Source organism: Triturus cristatus, chromosome 6, assembly GCF_964204655.1.
Source record: "Triturus cristatus chromosome 6, aTriCri1.1, whole genome shotgun sequence".
In the NCBI taxonomy this organism is placed as follows: Eukaryota; Metazoa; Chordata; class Amphibia; order Caudata; family Salamandridae; genus Triturus; species Triturus cristatus.
Window position 1 is genome coordinate 1,806,575,080 of NC_140589.1, and position 27,121 is coordinate 1,806,602,200.

Sequence of the window (27,121 nt, forward strand, 5' to 3'; positions counted from 1 at the left end):
ATTCTTAGGAAACGACCTTTCAGACATTGTAATAAGAGCAGCCTTGGTTTTGCAAGTTTTAAACCCATCTTAACAGTAACCATGATAGCAGGAGAGCAGAGAAACGAGTCCTATCTATGTACAACAAACAGACCGTCACAAGGATGACTGATACATGGGGAAAACAGACAACCAACCGGAGGGAGCAGCTCGAGACAGACCAGGTTTGATTAAAGACGAGAGAGGCTAAACTGCAGTTGTAGGGATACCGAGAAAGCACGTGGATGGGCTGATGCATGACTGGATGGGTCCACTGGTATACGCATTCATGGATGGATGGGTAGATGATGGATAGATGAATGGGTGGATGGATGAATGAATAGATGGATGGAAGGATGGATCGGTGGGTTTGGGCAGGTGGATAAACAGAATGGATGGGTGGCTTGTTCATGGAGGTTCAAATGGATAACATGGATGTATGAATGCATTTTGTTTGGATGCATAGCCGCATGGATGAATTTGTGAATGGGGTGGATGGATGGATTGATTCAAAAGGTCTAGGCTGATTGTTAGATGGACGAAGGAAGATGGACAGACGATATATAGAAAGATATAGGCACATAGACGCAGCTAAATGACTGAGCGAGTTAAGCACTCCCTGCTGAACTCTATGTGTACTAACTCTCCCCTCATCCTTCCTAGATCAATAAAATGCATAACATTATACGTGATAGTACTAACCCCTGCTAATTGCAGTGCTCCGAACAGGCTTCTTTTTGCAGTTGAAGGCGCTATATAAAAGCAAGCTCCCATAAAACAGGCGGGTGGCTCCCTAGAAGGGGTAGGCTGAGGGTCGGTGGTGTCCCCTAACACGATCACGGGTCAGAAGAGGTGATGTGGCCTCCAGTGGCGACATTCCGGCAGCCCTATATTCTTTTCGGTTCCCAGTCCTTTCCTGATTAAGTTCCCTCCACATTCCTCATCCAAGGACATCATCGGTTGGTTGACGCGATGCATTTTCTTGGGCAAATTCGCAGCTGCTTCGATTAGATCGTAGGAGCTGGGAAGGTGGAGACAGATCTACGAGGGGGTTGGGTCAAAATAATCCCCAAACCGTAAAAAACCCCAATGGGGAGGGAGGCGGCAAGGCTCGGCTGTAGCTGGACAACGTGGAGGTCAGTGCTCCAGTGTAGCCCAGACAGATGCCCACACAGTCCACTTCTGGCCCGCAGAGTTTTTTTTCTGCAGAACATACCGCTTCCTTTATTTCCCCTCAGATTTCAAACTTTTTAGGACGTTCCCACAAATATTCCATCCAGGCAGAGGGAATATGCATACGCAGCGGACAGCGATGAGGTGTGAGGGGCGCCAAGAAGCGAGGACGTAGCAGCTCAGGCCAGCAGGGCTGCCACACTACTCAATTAGTGGCAGTTCAGCTGAGCTGCAAGGAAATGTACCCAACTCCGCCCTTTATTAGCTAGTCCAGGACAGTAGTAATTGGGCAGCACTGGGCCCCTGAGAATCATGGACACTGGTGCCACTGCACATGCTGCACTAATTATATCAACCCTTTTTGCAGCGAAGCCACTCGCGCTAAGTCACTCAGTACTGTTTTAAATCTATGCCTGAATGTTACAAGCAATCGTCAGCTTTTATGGGTGCAAACGCACCCAGCGGGGCAAGACAAGGTGTGTAATAGAACAGAGAAACTGGCATGCTGACGCAGAGGGTGGGCGGGGGGGCTGGCCATGTGTAAGGGAAGGGGAGTGACCCCAGGCCGCAGGAAGCCGGTGTCCTGGGAGATGTGACCTGGGACAGAGGCTTTTCATATTGTACATATTTCAAATAGAGAGATTTCAATCACTACTAAACAATGTTGAAAATAAATTCAGTGACTGTCGTTTGATGCAGTAGGATGTTTCGGCATTTTTAGCAAGTGCTATATAAATGCAAACCCTTCCCTCTTCTATCCTTCCATCAGCCTTTTTCAATCAAAATAACAAACTCACACATACACCGCTCATATTAATTTAATATCTCCCTATACTAAGTCAACATTAATCCTTTTTGGGTTCCCGAGTAGCGTGCTACCTGCCGAAAAAGTGCTTTGACACCTCGTCTGGGATAGTGAGCGCTATATAAATGCAATCACAATTACAATATTTGCACTTACTGAGAAAGTACATGGCATTGGGGTCATCATGTGCACGTGACTGTATGAAGGCGAAACGGAAGCAGAAGGCTTTATAGGGGAAAAGTAGGTGAGCCCGATTCTCTCAGTAAAGACAGCTGCTGAGCTATTTTTAATGCTCGAAGCATCCAGAGGATGTGTTTTTGCGCGCAGCTCTGAAATATTCTGGGTCTCCAAGTATATTAAAAACTTGAAGTCAATTTTTTTTTTGCCTGCTATAAAAACAATAACTTGCAATGCAATTGGTCTCGCATTACTGAAAGTTTGAGCTATTGCCTTTGCAAATAATAATGCAACGTCAATAGCTCAAACTTTTAGTAATGCGAGACCTATTGCAATGCAAATGCTTGTTCTCAACGCGAGAGAGCACTGGTGGTATTGTGGCCGGGGTCATCATTATCTTTATCCCCTCTTGCCATATGTAGTCTATTATTGGAATTGTGCGCATTGATTTTCTAGCTTCCTCTTTAAAGTCATACAGGAAGCAGTCTGTATGTGAAACTCCATGGGAGATCGAATCTATTAGAAGCCCTCTCCATTAAGTTGCGGAAACCCCCTATGTCTTCCGGGGGGGGAATCCGTTGGATAGTGTGACGGGGGGAGGGAGTGGGAATGATGTAGACCTCCCAAGGGTCAGCAGGCATTGGGTCTGGAATTTCACCTTCTTCTCTCTCTTCATCCGAGGAGGAAGGGTCTACCGGATCCGGCTCTTGCAGAAAAGATCATGGCACTGAAGGTGTTGTGGGCGAACTCTTTTTCTCAAGGGCCTGTGGTTGCACGAGTAGTTCCTTGAGAACATCTTGAGCTGGAAATCTTTGTTTGTATCTTGAAGGTCTTGAATCAAAGTTGGCGGCAGGTTAGCCATCTCTCTAGGGCGATGTTCTTGATATTCGTAGTGTTGATAATGACGTGGCGGTGCAAGATATGGCTGGTGGTATTGCTGGGCCATACAGTCTTCGTCAACTTCCTGGCACTTTACGTGCAACTCCAAAGGACTGTGAGCCACTCCGTATATTCCATCATCTTCCTCATCATCTTCATCTGACTCTTGAAGATCCAAAAGGTGCGAAGGAGTGAAAGGGGAGATCTTACTGTAAGCTGACATCTCAGGATGAAAATATTTCTTCGTCACCCTAATCATCATCAACTGTGGTATCGACGGACTCCTGGCCACCGATGCTGGAAACCCGGTCGTCGACAGTGTTGCTGTCAACGGATTCATCGTCGACGGTATCGTCGCCAGCGTTGACGTTGTCAACGCTGTCATAGTCATCAACGAAATCACAACCGTGCGACAGATTTTGTACTGTTTTACCTCATGAGCTGGGTGGAGGCAGTAAATGCAGGATCATCAAAATGGACTCTCTTCTTGCCATAGGTCTTGCAGGCCCTAAAGAATCGTCTCTTATCTGACATGATGAGGAGGCATTTTTTAGAAGAATAACCTAGAAGGTAGAAGAAAACTGAGACGAACTCAGGGAGACTCCCTTCACACACGACGTGCAGTGAAAATCTGAGGGAAACCACCTCTGCTGGGAAGGTTCTAGAGGGTGCTGGCAGCTGATTGGCTGCATTCAAGATTTGGTCCTTTTTTAAAAAGGTCAGAGGTAGGCTATATAGATCATGGCTCAAGGCCATTATAGCCTACGCCATTATTTGAATATTGCTTGACTATGGTACCGTGGAACTCCCATCTCGACGACGGGGAAAGATTCAGGCATGTGAATCTATGAAAGATACCCCAATACTGGATAATAAGGACTTATATGTAAATTAAAGATACCAATTAGGAACATGCCAATTCGACCATGTTAAAAGGGGGAGCACAGGCACTTTACTACTGATTGGCAAGGGTAAAGGGCACAGAGTTCTAAAGACAGCAAAATTACAGGGACCAACAAAAGACAAAATATATGGGGTGACCACACAGAAAAGGCAGGTTTACTACAGTGCCCCATGGAAAAGAAAACAAGTTACTTACTTGTAACTTTGGTTCTCCAGTATAGGAAACTTTCATAGATTCCCATGCTTGTATCATTCCCCGCCGTCTGAATGGGAGTCCCCGGTATACATAAAATAGCAATAAAAACCATTACAAAAACAGAACCTAGGCCTAGGCTCATTCTTGTTTTGCAACCTATCCACCAAAAAAATGAACAACCAATCAGAATAGCCTCACACCTTAGAACCCTCCTGAGAGAAGCTCAGAACCTCAGATTTTCGTAGCCGTTGTGTAACCACACCACTGAAGATGGAAGAGGCTGAGCTTTCCCAGGGGAGGAGGGTGAGTCGCATGGGACTCTATGAAAGTTTCCAATACTGGAGAACCAAAGTTACAGGTAAGTAACTTGTTTTCTTACTCCAATATTGGAACTTTCATAGATTCCCATGCTTGTATCAGAGTAGCTAGCAGTTATTAGTACAATTTTTGGAACCATGACCATTATAAAACCAAGAACAAAGCAATAGTATATTCACCATAATGAAATTTTCAATGGTCAATAACATACTTAGAAACTTTAGAAAATATAAACACATGAGGTTAAAAAATGTGCCATAGCTGAAAAAACAGTAACATGGAAGGAGGGATGAAAGGGAAAGTTCACCACTACTCAAAAAGGTTCCTCAGGACTCCTTGGTCAACTGCTGTGTCACTCTGCGTTTCAGAATCCAGGCAGCAATGCCTTGTAAACGTATGGGTACTGCTCTAGGTCGCTGCCCTGCAGATCTCCCGGATAGGAACTCCAGAAAAGAGGGCTGTAGAAGAAGAAATCACCCTTGTGGAATGAGCACAGACTCGACCTTCCAGGGGCTTGCCCGCTGCTCTGTGACAATACTGGATAGAACTGGTAATCCAACGAGCAATCCCTTGCTTGGAAAGGGAAAAACCCTTACGAGGGTCATTAAAGGACACAAACAGTTGAAAAGACTTCCTGAAGTCCTTAGTACGCTGGAGATCGAACTTTAAGCACCTCTGAATGTCCAGAGAGTGAAGTGCCTTTTCTGCCGGAATAGCTGGTTGAAGGAAAAAAGTTTTTAGTATCACCGGCTCATTCAAATGAAAGTCAGAAGGAACTTTAGGTATGAATTTAGGGTTGGTACGCAGAATCACTGTACCCTTTTTGAATTGGAGAAAGGGTTCCTGAATGGTGAGAGCCTGCAATTCACCCACTCGTCTAGCCGAAGTCACAGCGAGTAGAAGAGCTACCTCCCAGGTGAAGAATTTTAACCCTGCCCTGTGAATAGGCTCGAAAGGAGGCTTCATAAGTTGGGAAAGAACCAAGTTCAGATGCCAAAGAGGAGGAGGAGGCTTGACTGGAGGGAAAACTCTGAAAAGGCCATTGAGAAATTGCTTAATGATTCTTGCCAACCAAAAGGGAAGGGCCTGAAGATGTGCGTCTGAAGCAAGAAATGGCCGCAAGATGCACCTTGATAGAAAGGTGAGACAGCCCTGATTTTGCCAATGATAGGATATATGGAAGAACTTCATGTGGATCAGATTTAAAAGGATTGACATCGTTTTGCCGGCACCAAATGCAGAAATGCTTTCACTTCAATCTGTATGTCTTGTTGGTACTTGGTGCTCTTGCCTGAGAAAGCACTTCTCTACATTCTGATGAAAGATTTAGACCAAGAAATTATCGCTGCTCAGGAGCCAAGCCGAGAGCTGTAGAGACTGCGGATCCGGATGCCAAACCTGGCCCAGGGCCATCGTCAGTAGCGAAGGAATCGGCTGCAGCAGAAGAGGAAAGTCCAGGGAGAGAAGGTGCAGTTCTGTGAACCAAAACTGTCGGGGTCACACAGGAGCTATCAGAATCATCTTGCAGGGTTCCGCTTTGAGCTTCCTGAGAAGTCTGGGGATCAGAGGAATGGGGGGGAAAGCGTAAACAAATGCGCCTGACCAGGCCATCGAAAGTGCATTCCCCAACGATCCCGTATGGTGAAGCCTGCTTGCATAGAACTGGCATTTCTTGTTCTCCAGCGTGGCAAAGAGATCTATGGAAGGCCTGCCCCATCTGTGAAAGACCTCTTGTAGAGTGGAGTGGTCCAGTTCCCACTCATGGCTGACCGACTTCAGTCTGCTAAGCGTGTCCGCTGCTTTGTTCAGAACACCTGGAAGGTGCTCCGCTTGGAGTGATACTTCCTGCTGGATTGCCCATTCCCAGATTGTCTGGGCTTCTTGTGACAACAGTCGAGATCTGGTGTTGCCTTCTTTGTTTATATAATGCATGGCCATCGTGTTGTCTGTACGTATTAGAACAGCAGATCACTGTATCCGTGGAAGAAAGGCCTGCAAGGCCAGACAAATCGCTCTGAGCTCCAGCAGATTGATATGTAAAGACGATGTTGGGGTAGCCAACGGCCGCCTACATGAAGGTCTTATAACACTGCTCCTAAGCCCTGTAGCGAGACGTCTGTAGTTATTATGTGAGGAGTCGGGGCGATCCTGAAGAACAGGCCCTGAGAAATGTTTTCCTGGTTCATCCAACGTGATGTGGTGTCCGTCATACCCACAGTAACTGAGATCTTGTCATCGAAGGATCCGTCAACTTGGCGCCACTGCAAGTCCAACTCCTCCTGGAGTGGACGCATCCGCAACCTGCAGTGAGGAATTAGAGGTATGCAGGAGGAGATGGACCCCAGAAGGGACTTGTAGAGGCTAACTGAAAGTGACTGTCTTTTTAACAACCGGGAGGCCATGGTCATCAGCTTTTCTTGCCTCTCCAAGGACGGGAAAGCTTTGTTTATGGAAGTGTCCAGAATGGCTCTGAGAAATCTGGCTGTTCTGGATGGACGGAGAGAAGACTTTTCCCTGTTGAGAGTTAGTCCGAGATTGACGAACAGGGGTGTGCATGGTATGACTGATTCTTGTGCTGCCTGCCTGGCAGGAGCTTTCAGTAACCAGTCGTTCAGGTAAGGGAAGACCTGATGCTTTTGTCTCCGAAGAAAAGCTGCTACCGGAGCTAACACCTTTGTGAAGATCCGTGGAGCAGATCGGAGTCCAAAAGGCAGAACCTTGAACTGAAAGTGGCTCTTGGCTACTGTGAAGCGAAGAAACCTCCTGTGAGATGGAGGAATGTGTACGTGAAAATAAGCATCCTCGAGATTCAATGTGGACATGTAATCCCCTGAGTTTAGAAGACGAAGGATGTCCTGTAGAGAAACCATCCGAAATGATTGTTTGATGAGATAGGTGTTGAGCTCCCTCAGATCTAGAATAGGGTACCACTTTTCTAAGGTCTTCCGGATCAGGAAGAACCGGGAGCAGAAACCCTCTCCCCGCTGAGAGATAGGGACCAGTTCTATCGCTCGTTTGAGGAGCATTTGATGGACCTCCAACCGTAGTAGACGAAGATTTTTTGATACAGTGGCGCGAGGGGGCTTTGATTGGTGCTTGGACAAACTCCAGAGTATGACTGCATTGAATGATTTTCAGCACCCAACGGTCCGATGTTATTTGTTGCCAGTTGTGGAGGTAATAAGAAATTCTGCATCCCACTGATGACACAGGAGGAGAAGGGACAGCAGTCAGAGCCAGCAAGCCGCTATTGATGCTTAGAGGCGTCTCTGCCCTAGCGTCCTTGTTTTCCTCTGTTATTAGAGCGAGAGAAAGAAGAGGATTCATTCTGCCGCTGATTGTAGTTCAGCCGGTAGGTTTGTGACTGGGAACCATATGAGGAATATCGCTGTTGTTGATATCCTCCCCTGTAAGTTGTGTTACCTCTTCCTCTTGCTCCTCGGAATGGAACTTTGCGGTACTGCAGAGTCCCTAAGGATTTTGCGGTTTCCGTATCCTTTTTAATATCCTGGAGCGCATCATCTACATGCTTTCCAAAGAGCACTTCCCCATCAAAAGGCAGCTCCAAGATCTTGTTTTGGACCTTCGGATGAAACCAAGTAGCCCGCAGCCAGCCTTGCCAACGAAGGACAGCTGCGCCAGCCAAGGAGCGGAAAGCAGTTGTTTCAATATCCATTGCACAGTCAATTATTTCTGCAGATGTTATCTCGCCATCTTGGAGAATCCTTTTTGCTTCCTTCTTCCCTTCTTCCTGCAACTGATCTAGATAGGGGTAAAGGTTGCACGACATCTGGCGATCTTCAAGGAGGAGTGCAGGAGGTAAAGGAGTCACCCTCCTGGGGTAAGTCATCTCAGGCGTAATCTGGCACTGCCTGAGTGAAATAGACATTTTCTCCATCGTAGAGAGCATTGTCGATGAAGAAATGGACGTCGTTGATGCAGCTGTCGACGAGACCGTCGTCAGCCCAGCCGTCGTCGGCGTCGACGTAGTCGTCGTAGTCACACTCGTCGTCGACATCCTCGTCTACGTCGACATCGTCAACATCATCGTCGACGGTACAATCACTACCGACGTCGAAATCGTTGACGCGGAACCCATATCTGTGAGTGCCGGAGACGAGGAAACCACCGTCGACGAGCCCGTCGACGGGGCCAGAGGAGAAGAAGACTGTACCTTTGAAGCTTTCGTCGACGGAGTCGTTGACAGCGTTGTCGACGAGTGAACTTTTTTCGTGGATTTTACCTCAGAAGACAACGAGGAGGGCTTTTTTAAGGTCTTTGGAGCCGCAGGAGGAGAAGATGGAGGAACAGAGCTGGATTTCCTCTCAGAAATTACTCCTTTTGACAGTCCTTCCCTCTCCTTTACACCTCGGTGAGGAGATTCGACAAGACTAAGCCCTCCAGACCTATGAGAGGTCTTTTTTAAGGCCTTACCAGGGAGTTTTTCAGAAGGCGAAGGAGAAGCTCTACCCCTTTTTACAGACCTTCTTGAAGATGTCGCAGAGGATGCCTCGTCACTATCCCTGGAGACTGGTTCCTTGCTTGATTTCAACTTCTGGAGCCAGGTCTAACGACACCCCTCCCGGTCTTGCAGAGTCTTGGTGGAAAAAGTGCAGCATATTTTACAGTCTGCAGCCTTATGGTCTGGGTACAGTAAATACAATCTTTGTGCTTGTCCTCAATGTATAACCTCTTCTTAGCACAGGTAGCACAGGCGTTAAATGTTATGTTAATGTTAATGATATTTATACAGCGCAGCGGTTACCCGGGGGTGTCCTGGCGCTAGTTACATCTCCTTTAGGCAAGGCGCGGGAAAAAACTATTGGGCAAAAAGCCAGGTTTTTAAGCTTTTCCTAAAGAGGGCCTTCTTCTCCTTAGCAGACATCCTGAAGAAAGTGTTGAAGAAAGAACTGGTGAAAAAGTTGTAGAATTAAAGTTGACAGGAAAAAACTGAGCAGAGCTCAGTGGAGACTACCTTGCACAACGTGTGGTAGAAAATCTGAGGTTATGAGCTTCTGTCAGGAGGGCTCTAAGGTGTGAGGCTATTCTGATTGGGTGTTAATTTTTTTGGTCTCTTTTACAAAAGAGGTGGATAGGTTGCAAAACAAGAATGGGCCTAGGCCTAGGTTCTGTTTTTGTAATGGTTGCTATTGCAATTTTATGAAAACCGGGGACTCCCATTCTGACGACGGGGAATGATAAAAGCATGGGAATCTATGAAAGTTCCAATACTGGAGTAAGTAGCTGTACCAGTCAGATGGCACGTTCCTCACAGGTCTGATTCTGAATAAAGGGACCTCTTAGTCACCCACCTCACATGACATACCACAGTGAAATACCCAGTAGCCCCATCTCAGACATGGTATGTTTAATCTGCCCTGCTGGATGACGAGTTTGAGGTAAGATTTCCACTGTCACCTTGATCACAGGAAGGGAGTCTTTTCAGACAGGATTTGCCTCAGCTGTCCAGTAGCTCCCAGGAATGAGATCATGGCGTAGCCCACCATTGCCCCCAATATGACCTTGCCCTCAATTCTATTCCAGGTCTTCACAGCATGAACAAGCAGCAGGGAAGCAGCACTGGGTAAGGGCTACTCACAGCTCCAGCACTGGTCACGCTCCATTTTACTGCCTTCTCTGCTGAGCAACAGAAGCAAGATTGGATCACTACTGTGCTACAGAGTTGCTCAAAGTTTGTCCGTAATCTCATGTTAGTTTGGGTGGTGGACGTTTGGCATAGTGTGGGCCAGTAGAGAGTTTGCATAAAGGCAGGAGAGGAAGTGTGGTACAGAATGCAGGGAGGGAGAAGGAGTGGGACGTACTGTCACTGTCTACAAACCAGTAAGACATTCTTACATTACTGAGGAGTGTGATTAGTTTTACGTTATGGTAAAGCCTTTACATCAGCTTCTAGCCTATTTCCAACAGTTAGGTTTGACTGACTTACTATAAGGAGTTAAACGGGGTAAAAGTGGCCAATATCTTCTTGTGCACCACCCATCCCTGTAAAGAACTAAAGGTGTTTCAGTTATATGCTGCAAGACAACAAAGGGAGAAATGAGAGGCTGCATAAGCTAATGGATAGGAAAGAAAGGTTAGTACTTTTTCATCCCACTATCCAAAATACTTCCTTTCTGAACTCTAGTCTACCTCAATCTGCAGGAATTCTTCAATGTAAGTCTTTGTCAGGCTTCTGATCTGTTCCTCCATCCTCTCAATTAGCAGATCAATGTCTTCTGCATGTTTCTTCAGGTCCTTTACATATTGTTCATCTTTCACTTTCAGCTCCTTCAAAAGTACAAGATTTTATGTTATATGGCTGCTTTAAAGCGGTTCACCCTGCCAGATAGGTTTCTCTGAGCTTTTAACAGTTACAGCAGATACGTGACAAACAAAACAAGATTCTCACACTAACAAACTATGGATTATACCTCCTGCTATATTTATAGTAATGAGGTTCCCCACATAACGCAAGCTACATCTTCACCAACATATTTAGGATTTTTTTGAGAGGTACTGATAGAAACTTGGTGATGCTTTAGTTAAATGAAGCTTTAAATTCACACATGATCGTTGCTGAGCTGTGTTATGTTTTCAGGTAAGGACCAGCAAATTGTAGGTCAAGGAAATATAGCTTGCCTTCAGTAAACGTCTAAGTCTTGTCCTGTGTGAGAAATCAACATTTTGTGTCAGCGTGGGAAACTGTGCTTTAGTAATTAAAAATATGTGCTGCTAGTCACCGCATGGCATGGCATGAACCTTTTCTACTTGCCCAGTTAATTAAACATGCCTTTTATGTTTAGGTCTTGCCTAGAGACAGCTTATCTGTATGCTTTCAAAGACTCAATTTCTATTTTACATAGAGGTCTTTGGGTCAGTCTGTTGCTATTGATTGGATAGCTTTTTTGTCTATCTCACCCTCTGCATCTTATTTCAGCTTTGCTCACTCTTCTTTCAGACTGCACTGTAGGCTAGACATCTGAAGCAACAAGGTTGCTCATGCCTCATTTGGAGATAGAGTAGAGATCGAACCTAATTCAATAGGGGTTCTCCTGCCCGTAGAACTAACCCCTACAAATTGCCACTGGTTTGGTATAAATTGTTTTCATTTTATTTTATCACACCAAAGATTAGTACTGTTGGCAGAGAGGGGGGATAAGTCTAGAACAATGCCTACACACCTCTCTGTTAGATGAGGGTACAGAAAAGGCAGAATCATGTTGACCTCTCTTGTTGGGCAGAATTAACCACTGTCAACTTCAACACCTACCCACTGAGGACAAGAATAAAAATCCTCTTTATTTCATTCCCCCTTTTTATAAGCACATCTGATTTAAGATCCACACCACTACTCATAGAGGACCCTCTTCGAACAACTACACCTCAAGGGCTCCCCTCCACGAGGGCCGTTGCCCACACTGGCACCCCAATCAGTACGGGTGTGAGTGCTTTCGTCCTATAATCAGGATCCACAGTCTTTAAAACACTTTTTCTTGTTGAGAGATGCATCTGGGTTATTCTTTCCATTGCCACCAGAACATTCTACATACTCCCTCATTTAAATGCTGGTCATCAGAGAACTGCATGTACACTTTGTGTTGTAAACTGTATTGTACTCAGTTTAAGTAAAATAAGTTAATGCCAGCATGGCTTTGCTAAGATTCCTGTGATGGGTGTTAGCAATATAAAGTTATTTAGTACCATATGTCCATAAGAAAATGAGTTCTTACCTGTAACTATGGTTCTCCAGTATTGGTATCTTTCATGGATTCACATGCTTGAATCATCACCCTTCGTCATAGTGGGTGTTCCACGGTATACTTATAACAGCAGTAGTTAAAACTACCATAGGCTACAATGCAAAGAACCGCCACAGCAATAGCCTATCCCTTTTCTTTTGTTAAACTTACGTAGTAGCCAATCAGGCGACAGCACCTTGTAGAACACTCAAGAGAGGCTAGGTTCCTCAGATTTTCAAGCACAAATGTGAAACTTTCTATCTTGAGTAAATAAGGGAAGCATCTCAGGGGAGAAGGGTGGGTCGCATGTGAATCTATGAAAGATACCAATACTGGAGAACTGTAGTTACAGGTAAGTAACTCATTTTGTTCTCCAGTATTCGATCTTTCATAGATTCACATGCTTGAATCTGAGTAGCTAGCAGTTGCATAGAGAAACGAATTTAGCAATAATCCAATATATACATATCGACCCTTAGAGGATGGTGGGTAATAATATACATGCATATACTGTAATATATATAGCACATACATACATATATATATATATATACAGAAATAAATATATATATATTTTTTTAAATCAAATAACGCTGACCTTCACTGAAATCCTTTGTAATTCTTTCAATTCAAGAAATGCTGCTACACCATACGCATTTTGACCCAACGAGGTCGTTGTCACGGTAAGTGAGTCTTTCTTCATTACAATTATTTATACAAGTCCCTCCTTGGCCCAACATGAGGCACTGTGGGTGTTGTAGTACCGACTTAATATTCAGCAGTATTTATAGGGTCTTTTTTGGCAACATTTCATGGTATGTTACAATATTTTAAATAATACATGTGTATTATGATCATGTAAACAGGATAGTACTGCCTCATATATCAAATTGATAGTACATTGTGTTTTAAATATTATATTAACTCATGGGTACTGGTGATGGTATAGTACCAATGATTTTTTGACATTTATATACAAGTACCCACGATGTATGAAGACATTGAATTCTAGTGATTATATAAATCAATGTATTGTTATATGAGAACCCAGTATTCTCAATGCATTGACTATCTATTAATAATGCCTCAATTTCGTTTTGTATATATATTTAGTCATAATGTATAACCCGTACTGACTTTTCGGTATAGTACCCATTATCAGTCTCCATTTGATAGTCTCTCCTTTGCATATTTTTGTTGATTGTTTTTGGACAGATTATGTCTCAATTTTATAAATGTTTAAAAAGCTCTTCATCGTGGTTGAGGCCTGTAGATGCTTTAGTTTTGAGTCTGATTATGTATTTAGATTCAAATTGTCTCAGTTTTTTAGTCCTGTTGCCTCCACGTTCATTCTGCGGTACCATGTCCAGTCCAAAAAATGTAATGGATTTCCAGTTTGCATCCTGACATTGCATCATACGTTTAGCTGTTGCATAATTGGTATCTCTATTTTTCACTGCTCTTATGTGCTCTAGGATTCGCTTTTTCAACATACAGATGGTACTTCATATGTATTGGAGACCGCAGTTACACTCTATCACATATACCACATGAGTTGTTTACTTGTGACATGTCGCTTGATGTAGATTGTTTTACCATCTTTGTCTTGTATACTCTTTTTGCTTGTTCCAATTTTACAAGCTTTGCAGGTATTGCATTTCATGAAACCACTTTGTGCAACCAATTGGTTGTTTTTTTCTTTTCCACCAGGTGGCTTGGTACCAGTTGATCCTTAAGAGATTTTGTTCTTGATTTTGGGCAAGATGGTGTCAGCGTGAATCCATGCCGCACAGCTGCGCACCCCATGCATCTCGACCATCGGCTATGCAGACTGACGAATGATGCTGAATCTGCGAGGGAGAAGGATGCGAGGGCAGCAGCTCCACTTCCAAGCCTGGCGAAGCATCTCAGATCATCGGAATTGTGCCGCGCTGGGAAGAGCGCTACATTTCTCCTTCTGCCATCAGACATTGTGCTACATTGTATCCTTAGTGCTCGCGCTCACTCCGGGACCTCCAACGCTAAAATCGAAAATGAGTAGGACACGAGCACAGCCGTTCTGCTTCCATGCCCGGGGAAGCCTGAAAGTTAATTCTGCTGCTGTGAAACACACCGCACCAGGAAGAGCGCTACATTTCTTCTCCTACCTTCGAATTCCATTCTGCTATATTGCTTTGGTGCTCATGTTCTTTCCAGGCTCCTTGTTGGCGACGCTGAGTCCGAGAGGGAGCAGGACGCGTGGGCAGCACCTCTGCTCTCAGACCCTGGGAAGCACGAAAGTCTTCTTTGCCTGGGGGAAGAGCGTCGCGCTGGGAAGAGCGCTGCATTCCCTCTTCTGCCTTCTGATACTGTGCCACTTTGCTTCTTCGGGACTTTTTTCACCGACGCAGGGACATCGTTTGTGCTTGAAGATGTCGACCAGGGGCTCAAAGGCTGGGAAAACCAACAAGCCAAAGGCCACCCAGCCCACGCCAAGTAGCACCGCTCCTGGGGAAGCACCTATACCGGACAACTCACTTAGAGGTAAATGTGAGGCTAATTGTCTTAAACGGGTCACGGGGAAAATCGGGGGTGGCGGGGGCGCTGGGGGAGCTAAGGAAGGCTTTCAGCCTACAATTGTAGAAATGCTCACTGGTCCCAGGGCATTGCCTAATAATCTTGATACTGCTCTGGATGGAGCTCCAAGCCCTACCCCCTACGGCTGCGCCCAAGCTAGATCATCCACCCGGAAAAGGCCCAGGAGAGTCTGAACCCTGAACCCCAAAAAGCGGCATACTTGTACAAAAAGAGGAATCTCAACCACTTAGCGAGCAGCTGGTAGAGCAAATTCATCTATTAACCTGTTCACTATTATTCCTCTTTCTGAAGAGGCTGCCAGACCCACACTAGATTCAGGCTTAGTGTCCCTCCCGGACTCTGCCTTTTCGACCATCCTACACTTAAGCTCCACCAAGCCGCTGGCGGAAAGCGCGACTGGGTCAAAACACCTAGCAACAGGTATTACGGATTACATCCTCAGAGTAGAACCTAATCCCGGCTTCAGAGCCCCCTGGACTCCAGAGATCAGTGGGGAACACATGTATTCTGTCTCAGACGGGTCTTTGTCAACCTCTGATGGATATCAAACTAGCTCTAGTGAAGACAATAGCATTGATCTCTCCAAAGATACGGAGACGGTACAACGCCAGAAGAAAAATAGAAACCCTCCTAAGAGACACAGCCAACTCAAATGTGACTATTCAGACTCACAAAAGCCCTTTCCCCCATGTGATGAAGCTGAGCAGGTGTCTAACAGGGAAAATGCCAAATCAACAACAACAATAGAACCCATGACAGAACCCTCCTTATCCTCAATCTTGGCCTTGATTAAAGAATTTCAAGAAGAGGCTCGCTCTGATAATCGAGCTGCTAAGGGGTCAGCCAAAAAGCTACAAGGGGGCCCTGTGAAAACTAAATAAGATATGTACTGACATCAGCGACCGGGTCAGCATGGTTGAAGGCTGTACAGAGAGCCTAGAAACGAAGGTAACCACTTTAAAGAGTCAGGGGTCTGCTCATGAGGCATGCCTGGCAGATGTCAGGAAGAAAATGGAGGAGCAAGAAAATCGACAGCGCAGGAACAACCTTCGACTGCTAGGCATCCCGGAAGGAGTCAAAGGAGACGACCCAAGGCGCTATATTGTAAAACTGCTACGCAAAACCTTCCCGGCTCAAACGAATTGGAATTAGGACTATGAAATCCAGCGAGCGCACGCTTCCCCTTCAATCTAAAACCGAGCCGAAGTGACAGCAGCTCTTCCGGTGGAAAGCCCAGGGCTTTTTTAGTGTTTTTTGGGAACTTCCTCCTCAGACAGTCTGTGTATGATCAGGCCTATCCGAATTCACTGAAGGCGGCTAACGGTGTGATGTTTTTTGCCAAACCTGACTTCTGCCACACAACGGTAGAGCGCAGATGGCATCTGCGCCAACTAATCACCCCATTTCAACAGTTAGGTGCCCAAGTGTTTTTAATGAATCCTGCCAGACTGAAAGTTATTCTGAACGGGTCCACACGGATCTTCGTGTCCGAGGTCAATGCAGGGAAATATTTGGGGGAGATTAAGGCAAAAAAAGGCTAGTAAGCGAAGGCTAGAGGGGAAATTTACCAGAAGAAGTGTAATCTGAAAAGCTAGGAAAGTAACTCCAGCTTAATGGGACATCTTTCCCTTGCTATACTTGATCGATGGGGAAGTTACCCACAAAATATATATTATATTGTGGGGTATTCTGATTTTCTGACTTTGGGTGGTCTGCCCCTCTTGGCTCAAAATTCTGTAGTGTTATAGTTCAAGGCCGATAATGTTTCCCTGTTTGCTCTATTTATGGGGGTCGGAGGGAAGGGGGGGGTCACGATTTGGTGGTGATGGGGTTCACGATATTTGAAAGTCTGATACTGGTTGGCGAAAGCAAAATACTGAAAAAGAAGGGTAAAAAAACAAAAGAAAAGAAAAGAAAATAGGAAAAGAAAAAACGCACAAACAAGTAAATCTCAGGATATTGTGGGATACACAAAATGCATGATGAATCAAGATGTATACTTAGGAGAAAAGTAAAAAATGTTAAACAATATGAATAATCAATGTTCCTTAAAAATCGTGTCTGCTAACATTTGTGGTTTAAATGATGCCCTAAAAAAGGCAGAAAGTAGCTCAGGGTCTACACTTTTAAGGAGCTGAAGTAATTACCCTACAAGAAACACAGGTGGAGGGCTCCCAGAAACACCTATTAAACTCACTGGGGTATAGGGTCATTGGAGGAACCTCACAGGGGGCAAAGACAAGAGGGGTTGGAGTTTTGGTCCAAATTAGACACCCATTGACTTCCAGCAGGGTGAAATCCAATCCTCTTGGCAGGTGGGTTATTGCAGAATGCCATCTTCCCCCTAACTCGGTCTTTACACTCTGCTCTATATATGGGAGCAATACTGATGACCCAGGGGTCATTAATTGGATCTCGGAAGAACTTGCCCACTGGCCTCTACCACTGGTAATATCTGGGGATCTAAACATCAACCTACCCAGCAACTGGAAAGCAACTGATCACTGGCCCTATACAGGTAGGAAGCCTAAAGTCTACCAGGCCCTACTTAATTTAATACAAACACATGGGCTCAGCGATGTCTGGGCCACTTTAAAATCAACCTACCCGGGGTATACTTACTTCTCAGCTCCACAGCTCTCTCTTGCTAGACTAGATTATTTTCTTGTCTCTTCAACATTACTCCAAAGCTGCTCTATTGAGATCACCCCACGTTTTATGTCGGATCACAATCCTCATCTTAAACATCAGTGGGCTAGGGGCTAGGGGGGAAACCTCGAGCTGGAGCTTCGAAAAAGCCTTATTGTATGATAAGGGTTACCGACTACACATGCAGGGGTGGATTAAAAAGGTTTTGGAAATCAATATAGGATCAGCAGCAGTGAGAACCGTATGGGACGCAATGAAGGCGGGCATCCGAGGGGAGACCTTGCGGTATTCTATAAGGAGGAACCAAAAAGCCAAAGCACAGCTAGCAAGGGCAAAATACAAGATGAAAAAGGCAGAGGAAAAATTAATCTTACCAGTCAATTCGGGTGTCGAAATAGAAAATGACCAGTTAGAAGTGATAGCCAGTAAGGCAGAAATAGTCTCCATATTTGCTGAGAAAACTGCTATGAAATGGGCTTCTGCTGGAGAAAAAATATACGAATGTGGTGATAACATCGGCCATCAACTTGCTCTCAGAATTAGACAACAGGTGTCTGCTAGCGAAATTCTGTCAATTCAACTTAGTTCTGGCGAGATCACAAAGGATGCAATTAAAATCCGCAAAGCATTCCGTGAGTTCTACCAAAATCTCTATTCTGAAGACAACACAGGGCCCTTAAAACTGAGAGAGGATGAAAGTTTGGAATATCTGGACCAAATTACCCTAGCAGAACTTAGTGCTGAAGATCACAACCAAATTGAGGAATCTCCCAGATGGGATGAGATAGCTAAAGCCCTGGCATGCCTTCTGGATGGGAAAGCGGCCGGTGCAGATCACATACCGGTTGAGTTTCATAAAATATTTGCCCCTCAGATAAATACACTCTTTACTCTTCTGGTAGCTTTTATTTTTAATGGTGCACCTCCTCTGGACTCTTGGTCCAATGCCAAGATAGTAATATTCCCCAAAAAAGATAAATCTCCTCTAGAAATGGGATCGTACCGACCAATAACTTTAATTAACTGATTCTAAGATATATGCAAAAATATTCGCAACAAGACTATCTTTAAGAATAGTCTCTGGTATCACAGTGGCAACATGGGTTCATCCCTAAAAAGAGCACTACGGAGCATATCCGCAGAGCCATCACCCTGCTGGACGCAGCTCAAGTAGCAGGAGTCCCGATCTCATTAATTCTACTCGACGCTGAGAAAGCGTTTGATCGGGTCTCCTGGTCATTTCTCTGGGTCGTCATGAGAAAAATGCGTTTTGGGCCGAAGGCAATACAAGCTATACAAGCTCTTTAAAGCAATCCCACAGCTAACATATCAATTAACTGGATCCTGATGGAATAGATTAAAATCTCACAGGGGACCCGCCAAGGCTCTCCGTGTTCACCTCTGCTCTTCGCTCTCTATATAGATCCTCTCATAAAGGCTATAGAAAATAACCAATTTATTCGAGGGCTGAGCAGATTTGGGCTAGACACTAAAATCATGGCTTACGCCGATGACCTGGTGGTAGTGACCCCTCACCCTTTGAGCGCTATTAATGCTCTAGAACAAGAGGCAAAAAAATGTGGGAAAATCTCAGGCAATGCCCTCAATCAAGGCAAAACCCAGATTATTATTACAACCAAATTGACTGGGTAGATGGCCGGGTGGTACAGTCCGCGAAATATCTGGGGGTCACCGTAATTGCCAACACTGATGTGATAGTAGAGAGAAATCTGACCCCGCTGGCTACAGAAACTAAACGGGCACTTAAACGGTTAAATAACATATTTCTTACCATAGTGGAATGATGAAATGTCATTAAAATGGCCTACTTTCCCAAATTGTTATACTTCTTTAGGGCCATTCCTTTAGAGATGGGCAAAACAATGTTACAGAGATTCGACCAAATCTTCTCTCAATTTATCTGGGCATATTCTCGACCAAGGCGAGCTTTCAAACTGCTTTCTCTTCCCCGTGAGATGGGCGGCTGGGCGCTACCTAATCTGAGATCTTATTATTGGGCCTCGGTCATGCAATATAGCGCAGAGCTGCTTCAAGAACATTCACATATCCCAAATATAGGCCTACCGTCACCTTTTCAATTGCTTTTAGGGGAAGAGACCCGTGGTTGTCTCTGGAGGCAGCTTTCTTTCAGATACTACAAACGGGTAAGATTTAAGACCTTAATGAATCTCCCAGATGGGATGAGATAGCTAAAGCCCTGGCATGCCTTCTGGATGGGAAAGCGGCCGGTGCAGATCACATACCGGTTGAGTTTTATAAAATATTTGCCCCTCAGATAAATACACTCTTTACTCTTCTGGTAGCTTTTATTTTTAATGGTGCACCTCCTCTGGACTCTTGGTCCAATGCCAAGATAGTAATATTCCCCAAAAAAGATAAATCTCCTCTAGAAATGGGATCGTACCGGCAAAAAAATGTGGGAAAATCTCAGGCAATGCCCTCAATCAAGGCAAAACCCAGATTATTATTACAACCAAATTGACTGGGTAGATGGCCGGGTGGTACAGTCCGCGAAATATCTGGGGGTCACCGTAATTGCCAACACTGATGTGATAGTAGAGAGAAATCTGACCCCGCTGGCTACAGAAACTAAACGGGCACTTAAACGGTTAAATAACATATTTCTTACCATAGTGGAATGATGAAATGTCATTAAAATGGCCTACTTTCCCAAATTGTTATACTTCTTTAGGGCCATTCCTTTAGAGATGGGCAAAACAATGTTACAGAGATTCGACCAAATCTTCTCTCAATTTATCTGGGCATATTCTCGACCAAGGCGAGCTTTCAAACTGCTTTCTCTTCCCCGTGAGATGGGCGGCTGGGCGCTACCTAATCTGAGATCTTATTATTGGGCCTCGGTCATGCAATATAGCGCAGAGCTGCTTCAAGAACATTCACATATCCCAAATATAGGCCTACCGTCACCTTTTCAATTGCTTTTAGGGGAAGAGACCCGTGGTTGTCTCTGGAGGCAGCTTTCTTTCAGATACTACAAACGGGTAAGATTTAAGACCTTAATGAACACCTATAAAGTTTTCTCCAACATACGTAAAACTTTAGGGCTGGGTAGCCTGAATTATTATTCCCCTCTTAATAACAATCCTAATCTACCAGCAATTTTTGGGGCTTCTTACCTACATTAATGGCATCGAGCAGGAATACTAAAAATGGGAGACCTGATAACCACCGTTGGCATTAAATCCTTCTGTGCACTTAAAACTGAATTTCATGTGGGGGAACAGGAGTTTTTGAAACATATGGCTATAAGAGACTTCCTGACCCGCAAGACCGGGGGGACTGCTGTTTTCTCTAGGGTAGATCTTATTGACAAATTAAGAAACTCCACCCTGCCCAGGATTGGATACATATATGCTATATTAGTCAGTTTAATGCCTGACGATATGTTTGTCACTGCTAACAAATGGCAAGTGAAACTGAATATCTCTTTTAACATTTTCAACCAGGCCGTGAAATCCGCCAGGAACGATTTACTATCAGCCAAATTACAGGCACAATTTTTTTAAACCGCCTTTTTAAAATATATTACACCTGGCAGAGTTGCTATATGGGGAATGGGGGCAGGAACGCTTTGTCTCAAATGCGCAGAGTTCAGTGTAGACTCAATACATATGTTTGCTACTTGTCCCCAACTTACACCTTTACTGGGTCAGATACAAGACTTCTTTATTAAAGTTCTTTCTCGGGAATTTCAGGTAACCCCCACAATTGTTTTATTAGGCATGCAAGACAAGATTAGTAGAAAGAACAGAAGTGCACTCATTTTGTGGCTATGACCATATTACATGTTTGCATAGCTTCCTCTTGGAAGGACTCCAATCCTCCATTATTCTCTCATTGGCTAGCACGATTGATTACTACTTGCCATATGGAAAAGGCAGCCGGGGAAAAAAGAAGGGCCTTGTTATCTGGCAACCCATATCTGCTTGGCTTAGATAGATGGATCCAATAGGGGCTTCAGATACATAAGTTATAATTCATGCTTTCCATACTAGACAGGATTTACCTACCCCTTGAATCTAGAAATATAGTTGATACCCAAGTCAAGGAAAGTCTCGGCTGGGGGAATCTTAGGGCACTCACAACAGAGACATTCTCTTGTTTACATTGTTTATGTCATAACAAGATGTAATTGTATAAATTATAACGCACTGTCATTTCTACTTTTATCCTTTCTTTTTCTCTTCCCTTTATCCACTGTTTTATTGATCCTCGAAACATTAGACATTGAATACCTGTCTTAGGTCACTCAACACCACGTGCCTTTTCTGATGTTTTTAGCGTCGGGGTGGGTGGTGGAGGGAGGGCTGGGGGAAGGCACTTGTTTGAAATGGCTTTTTACTTTTGTATTTGACTTTTGCACTTTCAATAAATAAAAAATAAATAAATTAAAAAAAGAGATTTTGTTCTTTTGTAAGTTACCAAAGATTCTGTACGTTCACCTTCAGTGAAGTACGGCGTTATTTGATTAAAAATGAATGCCTATGGGCTAGGAGGTTCAGCCCAAACCCCAGCAGCTGCAATTGAGCACGCCAAGTTGGAGCCTGTGTGCATGGAAATATATAAATATATATAAACAAAGTAACATGAGACAACCAAAAAGCATAGTATCACTTTAAACTTGTTAAGGCCAAGTAATAAGAAGAAAAAAAGACTTATAAGGATATAGGCTTTTGTTATTGAAAAAGATGCATAGAACCGCCTGTCCCACCGCTACTTCGCTGTAAGTTGCCAAAGCCAGGCAATAATGCCACTTGAAAGTATGAGCACTCTTCCATGTAGCAGCATGGCAAATCTTGTCTAATGGTACTCCAGCGAATAGAGCAACTGAAGAAGAAACTGTAGAATGTGCCTTGACCTTTATCGTAAGCGGTTTACCTGCTTTAGTATGACAGAACTGCATAGTAGCAGTGATCCATCGTGCAATAGTTCTTTTTGTGACAGCAGAACCCAGTTTCATAGACCCATAAGAGACTAGCAGTTGATCCGTTCTGCATAGTTGCTTGGCTTGTTGCATATAGAACTTAAGGCACTGTTTGACATCCAAAGAGTAGAGAGATTTCTCTGCCGGTGAAGAAAGATGTGGGAAGAAAGTGTGCAGGACAACAGGTTCATTAAGATGAAACTGAAATGGAACCTTCGGGATAAACTTGGGATTTGTTCTTAGCATAACATAGTCCTCTGTAAAGCGTAAGTAAGGCTCTCTTATGGTGAAGGCTTGAATTTCACTCATTATCCTTGCAGAAGTAAGCGTGAGAAACAATGCCTCTTTCCAGATGAGAAACTTCAGCTCAATTTTGTGAATTGGCACGAACGATGGTTTCATTAGTTGTAACAGGGCTACATTAAGGCGCCATTCTGGTGGAGGAGACCGAATGGGAGGAAAAGTCCTGAATAATCTTTTCATGAACTGTTTGATGATGTGAGAAGAGCAAAGGGAAGAAGCGTCGATAGGGCGTCTGTTTCGGGAGGGGGCCACAAGATGGACCCTTACTGACGCATACACCAGACCTGATTTTGCCAGAGATAGGATATAAGGCAAGATTTTTTCTGGAGATGAGAGAAGAGGGTGAGTGTCATTCCGAAGACACCAAGAACAAAAACGTTTCCATTTTAGTCTGTACATTGTAGTAGTGGACTCGGCTCTAGCTCTGGACACTCTACAGTCTTGGGGAATAACTAAATCTTTGAACTCACTGAGCTCAGGTTCCAGGCATGCGTTTGAAGAGAAGCTTGGTGCGGATGCAGGATTTGCCATTTGTTCATGGTTAACAGAGTCGTTGTCACTGGCAGGCGATAAGGCTTGGATTGTGACAGCAGTAGTAGCTCTGTGAACCAATGCTGGCTGGGCCAACGTGGAGTAATGAGGAATGAGGATGAGCTGGCACGGTTCCCTTTTAATTTTCATCAGAACCCTGGAAATGAGAGGGCATGGGGAAAACGTACGCAAAGATTCCTGACCATCTTATCGAAAACATATTTCCCCACGACCCACTGTGAGGTTCCCTGCTGGCGAAGAACCAGCATTTCTGGTTTCCTTGAAATTCAAATAGGTCTAAATTGGGGTTCCCCATTTCTGGAAGATGGAATAGAGAATCAGCTGATTGGGTTCCCATTCATGATTTGTTTGAGATGTAATATGCTCAAGGTGTCTGCCAGGTTGTTCTTTACTCCTTGGAGATGCTCTGCCTTGATGGGTATATGATGCCGAGTGCCCATTCTCAGATCTTTTGAGCTTCCAAAAATAGGATTGGAGATCTCGTTCCTGCTTGTTGAGATAATGCATGCAGGTGGTATTGTCTGTACAAATGAGGACTGAGGATGCTCTTGTGCTTGGGAGAAACGACTGCAGGACTAGGAAAATTGCTCTCAGTTCCATAAGATTGATATGCATTTTGGTCAGAAATAGATTCCATTGGCCACATATTTGGAGGTACTGAAGATGCGCCCACCAGCCTTACAATGACGCATCTGTGGTCAGAACGAACTCTGGTAGAGGAGAGAGGAATAACAGCCCCACAGAGAGATTGTTGGCAGACTGCCACCAAGGAAGTGCGTTTCTCATGACCGGGGTTATCCGAATGATATTCTTGAATAATCCTGTTATCTGAAGCCACTGTCTGTCCAATTGCTTCTGAAAAGGTCTCATACTTAGACGTGCATGAGGCACCATGAGGATGCCAGAAGACATCATGTGAAGAAAGGATTTGAGGAGATGGACAGACGCAAACTCTCTTTTGCAGAGATTGTGAACCAGAGATAGAATGGTGTTCTGTCCTTCTGTGGATAAGAATGTCTTGTTTTGGAGGGTATCCAATGTTGCTCCGAGAAAGGTTAGGTGTGAAGGTAATAAAGACACCCGTCACAGTTATCCCGGTCTTGCCCAGGATTGACAAAAATATAGAGACCCTGAAGATGCTCCAGCTTGTCTGGTAGGGCATCCTAAGCCAGATTCTGATATCTCACAGGCTGCCCAATACCTCTTTCCTACCCTCTCTGCCTTTAAGGGATTTGGTTGAAAATGTCCTACTAATCGTGCAGTCTTTTACCTTATATTGAGGGTAGAGACAGTAGATACAGTTCTTATGGGGATCCGCAGCATGCAGCCTCTTACCGCATGTTCCACACGACCCGAAGAGACCTTTCTATGAAGACTCCAACTTTTTGAGTAGAAATGTGAAAAACTGAAGAAGAAACTGAGCAGAGCTCAGGGAGACTCCCTTTCACACGACCTGTGGTAGAAAATCTGAGGAACCTAGCCTCTCTTGGGAGTGTTCAAAAGGTTGCTGTCGCCTGATTGTCTACTACTTAAGTTTGGTTCTTTTTTACAAAAGAAAATGGATAGGCTATTGCAGTGACTGTTCATTGCATTGTAGCCATTGGTATTTTTAACTACTGCTGTTATTGGCATACCATGGGATTCCCACTATGATGATGGGGATAATTCAAGCATGTGAATCTATGAAAGATCCAATACTGGAGAATCGTTTTATCCAGTTAGATTTGAATAATAGATTTACTTTGTAAAAGTGTCCAACTCTGTTCATGTCCGAGATTTTTACAATGCAACATTTTCATCTGCCTGAAAACTGCTTGGAGGTCGCCTATCAGAAGCAATTCACTCATTGGCCATGAGCTCTCTGCAGCCCAGGAAAACCTCAATCAGCATGAGATGCTACTGAATAGTGGTCAGGGGCCTGCAGAAGTACATTTTACAATCGTTACTTGGGGTGAGCCTGCATTTTCCCTGACCAACCAGGTACCATCTCTGACCCCACGGTTTCCAGACACAATGGGACACATAGATGTTACCTCTTTACACCAATCAGTGCAGCAGTTTCCCATTTAGATTTACAGTTCACACATGACCCTAAAGGCCTACAGGAACGTAATTTGTACCCAACATAACTAGTACTTTTAGTCCGCATTGCTGTGCGGGCCAGCTTCAAACAAGCATTGTGTCCCTCCTGCATTAACTTAAAACCAGTTGATGCCCTAACCTGTCTTCACACCATGACTGTGACCAATGCTTTGGCTCCAACCTTGTTTTCACCAGACAACAAAATCACGAGGTTCCCTGTTAAATTGCCATCATGAAATTTCTGAATGCAGCCGCTGGGACATGATTGGTGTCCACTCAAGATGTGCTACTGACTTTATTGCTCAATCCATATTACCAAATGAAAGAGTGCTCCACTGGGCTTCTGCTCAGCACCCTCAAATTTGCATGGCTCAGGGCTTTTCTAGGCACATACTTGACTCCCCTATGAGAAAGAGCCTTAATACTGCTTCCACATGAGGGCAACTGGTGTCGATTGCATGGGAGGGGAAGGGTATGATTACACGCTGAAAATAGTTAGCATATTTTCAGTAGAGGAACCTTCAGGATGTAGTTGATTATGAGCTCCCTACACAGCACTTACTATTATGGGGCGGTGGGGGCCGCAATATGAAGTGCATGGGAATGTGGAGTTCTGGATTCCCCGGAACATGGTTATTTAAGGAAATATGTACTTCTAATAGTAAAGTTAGAGCAATAGCCCTCTTATACCAGGCGCTCCGAGCCCAAACTAAGTGTGAGCTGAATGGGCTGCTTGCAAACTGGGCCGCTGACATGGGCCTTGAGCTATAAGATAACGACTAGGATAATATTCAGAAATGCACTCCTCCCGGAATACCTGGATCCTATCTTCATAGGATGAATTTTGCCCCTAAAAAGAATTAACCGTATGTCCCCTAGGACACATGCAGCCTGCCCGTGTTGTCATGCAGAGGGGGCTGATTTTTACCATATGGTGTGGGATGGCCCAGTATTTGTGAACTATTGGGACACAGTGCTGAATTTTTTTTTAATCAATTCAACAGCTAGAAATATTATCAAGACTCCAGTGGTGCACCCGCTTGGGCTGTTTTCAAGACCTAAATCTAATATTATCACTTCGAAATGTACAAAGTTAGCCCTCATACTAGCTCGCCATCAAATGTCTCAGTTATGGAAATCGCCAACCAGACCTGTCCTTGTAGGATGGAGGTGAGGATTACTCAAATGGGTACAGTGCAAAATGGCATTACTAAATATGGAAGAAAAACAATGGCAGGGAAGTCCTGAGCACGTTTAGGCTTGGGCAGGGAAGTCCTGAGCAGGCACAGGCTTGGGAACCAAAGTCCTGAGCATGCACAGGCTTTGGCAGCGAAGTCTGAGTCTGCGCAGGCTTGGGCAGTGAAATCCTGAGCATGCGCAAGCTTGGGCAGTGAAGTCCGGAACATGCGCAGGCTTGGGCAGCAAAGTCCTGAGTATGCGCATGCTTGGGCAGTGAAGAAGTCCTGAGCATGAGCGTGCTTGGGCAACAAAGAAGCTGTGCACATGAGCAGGCTTGGGCAGCAAAGTCCTGAGCATGCGCATGCTTGGGCAGCGAAGACGTACTGAGCATGCACAGGCGGGGAACAGACTGGGAAGCGAAGTCCTGAGCATGCACAGGCTTTGGCAACGAATTCCGGAGCATGCACAGGCTTTGAAAGAACAGTCCTGAGCATGCCCAGGCTTGGGCAGCGCAGTTCTGAGGATGAGCAGGCTTCGGCAGTAAAAAAAAGGCCTGAGAATGCACAGGCTGGGAAGCGAAGTCCTGAGCATGCACAGGCTTGGGC

The 27,121-nt window shown here is 44.7% G+C and overlaps 1 protein-coding gene across 1 annotated transcript in view; it reads right to left on the minus strand.

The window, feature by feature from the left end:
* Window positions 1-27,121, minus strand: part of LOC146822050 (dynein regulatory complex protein 1-like) — a 1,074,594-nt gene that overhangs the window by 809,589 nt on the left and 237,884 nt on the right. Inside the window, exon 5 of the mRNA XM_085613165.1 lies at window positions 10,620-10,757. Coding sequence (XP_085469291.1) covers window positions 10,620-10,757 — 138 coding nt within the window. The remainder of the gene's footprint in view (window positions 1-10,619; window positions 10,758-27,121) is intronic.